Source organism: Priapulus caudatus, unplaced genomic scaffold (assembly GCF_000485595.1).
Source record: "Priapulus caudatus unplaced genomic scaffold, Priapulus_caudatus-5.0.1 Scaffold70, whole genome shotgun sequence".
In the NCBI taxonomy this organism is placed as follows: Eukaryota; Metazoa; Priapulida; class Priapulimorpha; order Priapulimorphida; family Priapulidae; genus Priapulus; species Priapulus caudatus.
Window position 1 is genome coordinate 84588 of NW_014577131.1, and position 6338 is coordinate 90925.

The 6338-nt window shown below is 45.7% G+C and overlaps 1 protein-coding gene across 1 annotated transcript in view; it reads left to right on the forward strand.

Moving 5' to 3' along the window:
• The window catches only part of LOC106821362 (collagen alpha-1(IV) chain-like), a 24629-nt gene that overhangs the window by 10716 nt on the left and 7575 nt on the right, over positions 1-6338 (forward strand). Inside the window, exons 20-26 of the mRNA XM_014826125.1 lie at positions 3328-3519; positions 3797-3923; positions 4178-4222; positions 4523-4689; positions 5123-5273; positions 5608-5721; positions 6036-6206. Coding sequence (XP_014681611.1) covers positions 3328-3519; positions 3797-3923; positions 4178-4222; positions 4523-4689; positions 5123-5273; positions 5608-5721; positions 6036-6206 — 967 coding nt within the window. The remainder of the gene's footprint in view (positions 1-3327; positions 3520-3796; positions 3924-4177; positions 4223-4522; positions 4690-5122; positions 5274-5607; positions 5722-6035; positions 6207-6338) is intronic.

A 6338-nucleotide genomic window follows, 5' to 3' on the forward strand; every position in this document is an offset into this window, starting at 1 on the left:
AGAGAGAGAGAGAGAGAGAGAGAGAGAGAGAGAGAGAGAGAGAGAGAGATTGAGACGAGAACGAGCGCGTCGAGGGCAATAACGCACGTTCTAACGTGTATGTACGCTCGTTTTATGTAGACGTTGTAGCGAATAGGTCATACGTCGATATGTAATGAAAATCTAGAGTGTTTTTTACTTCAGCCGCTGTTGTTCTCGCGTATATTCACGTCCGGGATGTGAAATTCGATGACGTGCTGATCACGTTATCCCTTAATGTGTGTCCAGGCACGCTGTTGGGGAGGAGATATGAGTAAAGTATTAAGTATTAGGTAATTAGTATACAGTATGTAGTATATAGTATATAGTAGTAGGTATAAAGTATTAAGCATTAAGTTATTAATGTAGGAAGTATTAGTGAGCATAACTAACACGCCATGTGGGCTCGTCTACGCAATGACATTCCAAGCTGGATATTCAGGATGATTCATCTGATCTATTGAGGGAATGTTATACCGCCGAATGTTATACTATTGGGGGAATGTTATACTATTGGGGGGGGAATGTTATACTATTGGGGGAAATGTTATACTATTCGGGGAATGTTATACTATTGGGGGAATGTTATACTATTGGGGGGAATGTTATACTATTGGGGAAAATGTTATACTATTGGAGGAATGTTATACTATTGGGGGAAATGTTATACTATTGGGGGAATGTTATACTATTGGGGGAATGTTATACTATTGGGGAATGTTATACTATTGGGGGGAATGTTATACTATTGGGGGAAATGTTATACTATTGGGGAAAATGTTATACTATTGGAGGAATGTTATACTATTGGAGGAAATGTTATACTATTGGGGGAATGTTATACTATTGGGGGAATGTTATACTATTGGGGAAATGTTATACTATTGGGAGAATGTTATACTATTGGGGGAATGTTATACTATTGGGGTAAATATTATACCATTGGGGGGAATGTTATACTATTGAGGGAATGTTATACTATTGGGGTGAATAAATTATTATACCATTGGGGGAAATGTTAGAGCTATACCGCCGCCTTTCGTCCAAGAATCAATATCAGAAAAACGAGCGAAAAGGCGGTCATTTGTGCGCCATTCAAACCTCCGTGTTTCTTACTTCGTTCCTAAATTCAATGCTCTCTAGAGATTCGGAATTGCCGTCTGCTGCATTAAAGCGCGCTGTTGGATTCCACTGGGGGTGCTTACAGTACGCTCTGTCTATGCCTCACCCTATCGATGATGGCTGCCTTTCTCTCGCTGACACATCACTCGACGCGTTGTTGACTCCCACAGTTTTTCAGCTGAAATTTACTGCTTGCGTTCATAATAGCGCTCCTAAACTCCTATGATGCGCACAACACATACAACAATATTAATTTTGTCATAGGAAGAATCTTCCTATGACAAATAGTGTCATAGGAGAGAGTATATGCGTAAGTCGTATTTGTCATAGATGCAAGCAGAACAGGCTGAGCATCGAGTGGAAGCATCTCAATGAGGACGGACCAGAATATCTCTTTTTCTGAATTTTCACGCGGTACGCGGTACGCGGTACGCAGTAACGTCGGTCTTCGCGACTAGTTAGGATTCATATTCATATTATATATATATATATATATATATATATATATATATTATTTTATATTTATATTTATTGTGGATAGAAAAATAATGGAGAGAGGAAGAACGAGAGTATTTGGCTGTAGATGACTAGTTAACCGTCCCAGTTCCTCGCTAACCCGAACACGCACACATGTACATATATCAACGTACGCATGCACACACAGACGTACGTACACAAGCGCGCATACACCAGCGTACGCATGCACACACAGACGTACGTACACACGCGCGCATACACCCACGTACGCATGCACACACAGACGTACGTACACATGCACACACAGACGTATGTACACAAGCGCGCACACACCAACGTACGCATGCGCGCACCGCCGTATACGTACACACGCGCGCACACACCAACGTACGCATGCACGCACAGACGTATACGTACACACGCGCGCATACATCAACGTACGCATGCACACACAGACGTACGCACACACGCGCGCATACACCAACGTACGCATGCACACACAGACGTACGCACACATGCACATGCATACATCAACGTACGCATGCACACACAGACGTACGTACACAAGCGCGCATACACCAACGTACGCATGCGCACACAGACGTATACGTATACAAGCGCGCATACACCAACGTACGCATGCACACACAGACGTATACGTACACAAGCGCGCATACACCAACGTACGCATGCACACACAGACGTATACGTACACAAGCGCGCACACACCAACGTACGCATGCACACACAGACGTACGTACACAAGTGCGCACACACCAACGTACGCATGCACACACAGACGTATACGTACACAAGCGCGCACACACAGACATACGTACACATGCACACACCGACGTATTAGTACACAAGCGCGCACACACCAACGTACACATGCACACACAGACATACGTACGCATGCACACACAGACGTATACGTACACAAGCGCGCACACACAGACATACGTACGCATGCACACACAGACGTATACGTACACAAGCGCGCACACACAGACATATGTACACATGCACACACAGACGTATACGTACACAAGCGCGCATACACCAACGTACGCATTCACACACAGACGTACGCGTACACAAGCGCGCATACACCAACGTACGCATGCACACACAGACGTACGTACACAAGCGCGCATACACTAACGTACGCATGCACACACAGACGTACGCACACATGCACACGCATTCACAGAGTGAGATAAGAGGGCGAGAACGACAATCACGCACACGCACACGCACGCGCGCACACATAATTAGAGTTTATATATGCGACTTCGGTATAATTTCCAATTTAAATGAAACTTAGAAAAATGCTTCATGTATGTGAAAGAACAGAGCCACAGGGACCTTAAGGAATCTACCATAGCCTTCTCCTGGTCCCGCAAGAGCAACACAAGGAACGCCGTCTAAATTATTCTGTTAAAATGGTCCCCTGCGCAAAGGAGACGGTTGAATTTATAATCACGTGAGCTCACCGTAAGGCTGTACAACGTTAGACAAAAATGCGAAATTGAGAATAATTTATACTGTGCATGCAACTAAAGTATACAATTAAAGTATGGATACATAGCGATAACAAACGAGCGTTAATTACCTCATACAGACACGCGCATACACACACACACCACCCCCCCCATACATATACATATACATATACATATACATATACATATATATGTCCATACGTAGGGAATGGATGGACTGCCCGGACAGAATGGCTACGGTGGAGAGAAGGGAGAAGCAGGGGAGCTATTCCTTCCACCAAAAGTTGAGGGCGAGCAAGGTGACTCCGGCTTTCCAGGTTTGCCCGGACTTCCTGGTGTTTCCGGACCAAAGGGCTATCCGGCCAGAGATGGTCTTCCAGGCTTCCCAGGTTTGAAGGTAAGAATGGTAACAGACATCCTCACGTAGATAATCAAAAAAATGCATCGAAAAAAATAGGGGAATTGCGACTTCAAGCGTTAAAATAACGGGAAAATAGAAAGCACCGGAATTTTTTTATCAGTTTGAATTGGAGTTGGAATAAAACACGTTGGAGGTAGCAACGAAGGGCAATGTTCGTTTAGACAATTAGTGCAGCATCGCGGAACTGTATTACCGTACAGACCTTTCACTTGAGATGAACCCGACAGCTCGTAAAATTGTGCTGCGCTTGTAGGGAATGAGAGGTGTGGATGGCTTGCACGGTCTGCCTGGTCTCGAAGGCCCAGTTGGCTACTCAGGTCTAAACGGATTTGAGGGACGGAAGGGAGATAAGGGTCCTCTTGGACCACCCGGTCCTCCAGGTGAGTATACTGTGCCACGTGGATCGAGTCTCTAGTACAAATGATATAGACACGCGCGCGCGCGCACGCACGCACGCGCACATACTTGTATTATCAATAAATATATATATATATATATATATATATATATATATATATATATATATGTGTGTCGTTTTTATCCCTTGTTATTACTTCATATGTTGCTATTGCGATATGTTGCTGAAAACCAAGATGGAAAGCAGTCACAAATGAGGGTTTTCTTGCTACTTCAGGTCCTTCCACGCCCGGACAGCTGAAGGGAACGACGGGTGATCAAGGTAAACCGGCATTACCTGTTTCTCGATAATTGAGTAACATGTAAAAAAAAAACCTATTTACGATAAGTGTTTAAAATGATAATATCTTCCGAAAATACATGCGGTGGATAGGTACGCATCGAAAAGACTAAATATCAATAATCATCGATAACGTAAAATGTGGGGAGATTCCTATCATTGGAATTATGGCTTCCTCGTGTCAAATTCTTGTGTTATCGAAATAGCCGAAAGTAATCATACGTCTAGTCGGAGAAGAAATCGCGGTTTATGTGACGGGTGCGCCTTTGCTGCGCTATCTAGGTCGACCTGGTTACAGAAAGGGATGGAAGGGAGACACTGGTGTAGAAGGTGACATTGGTTTCAAGGGTTACCCGTCTGACAGAGATGGATTCCCTGGACTCGATGGTCTCCCCGGACCTAAAGGTTTCCACGGTCGTGATGGCCTGCCTGGTCTGTCTGGAGCAAAGGTATTCACATGGTTACGATCTTTAACGTTAACAATACGTAACGTGTTTTCAGGGCGCAATAGTGAAATATAATATCAGCTTCACTCGCCTGACTAAGCCCAGATCAATGCAGGTCACCATGAATAGTCCATCGCCAACTTCAGTGCTCACTGGCATCGAGTAATAAGCTTATCTCACGCTCGTGAGCGAGTGAATCTGTGAGAAACGTAGACGGCGAACGCCTGCCCTGCACACGCGCCACAATGACATATTGTCAATCGCGTCCCAGGCTTGTTAACAGGTCATGTGTGCTACAGTGGCTAGTTCGAGTGTAGTGTAGTGACCCGAGAAGAAGAAGGTCGAAGCTCGTCCTGCGATACGAACACAACTCGCGCGAAGTTACCTGAACATAGCATCTCGAAATTATCCGAATTGCGTTCGATTGCGTGTTCAGGGAGAGACCGGCGCACCGGGTAGAGTGATAGGATCGAGTAAGGGACAGACCGGTGAGCTCGGACCCAACGGATGGCCCGGTGACGCAGGTCCTGATGGTCTTCCAGGCTTCCCGGGACCGGATGGACTTGGCGGCCCTACCGGACTGCGAGGTCAGTGACGTACTATCATTTCTGGAATATTCCCGTTGCGCGGACGAAACGCTTAATGCAAATAAAGTAAAACTTTAACATTTCTGAATTACTTTAGGCAAAATTCGCTGAAGAAAATGAAATTTGGAACAGGACGTGGGGGATCAAAGTGAGAATAACTAGTGTTAGCCGGAGGTCCGTTGTCGGAAATGACTTATGATGTCATAACTAACCATGGTGATCCTCACAGCGAGGCGTAGGATGTTACGAAGAGTACACACGGCTGCTCTCCTGGGCATCTGGAACTAACTTCCTTTGGACAATAAGAGCTCATTGTCAAATCGACATGTTGCAGGAGACGAAGGTTTCCCTGGCTTACCCGGATTGGACGGACTACCGGGAGAGCCCGGTGATGCTGGAGCAAACCTCAAAGGTGGGGCTGGAGAACCCGGTCGCATTGGCCTGCCAGGTAATTAACTAATGATTATTAATTAATTAATTAATTAATTAACATGATCAATACATGTGATAATAATGATACATAATGCTTGATTATTTGTACGCGTTCTATCACTGCCCGCATCGCGTCTTTAAATTCGCGGTTTGCCTATTGAGATATTGTAGCAGTAGAGGTAGTGGCTGCACTGCCACCGACCCGGAATGCTGTTACTATATAATAGCTACCAACAAGCATTGCTCAAGAATAAATTGAGAGGCTGTTCGTAAAGGCATGCTAACTCTTGGTGAACATACTGATGCGTCCATCTCGTGCGTTTGCTCCAGGCTTCCCCGGTGAGAAGGGCGCTCCGGGTGACTATGGTTTGGATGGCGCTCCGGGGCTGTCAGGCATGCGCGGACTGGACGGACTTCCGGGCTTCCCAGGCCTGCGAGGCCGTGATGGCGAATCGGGATCCGCCGGTCCTGCTGGCGAGGATGGAATACCTGGCATCCCAGGTGTGTGTGTGTGTGTGTGTGTGTGTGTGTGTGTGTGTGTGTGTGTGTGTGTGTGTGTGTGTGTGTGTGTGTGTGTGTGTGTGTGTGTGTGTGTGTGTGTGTGTGTGTGTGTCATACACATTGTATGTGTAT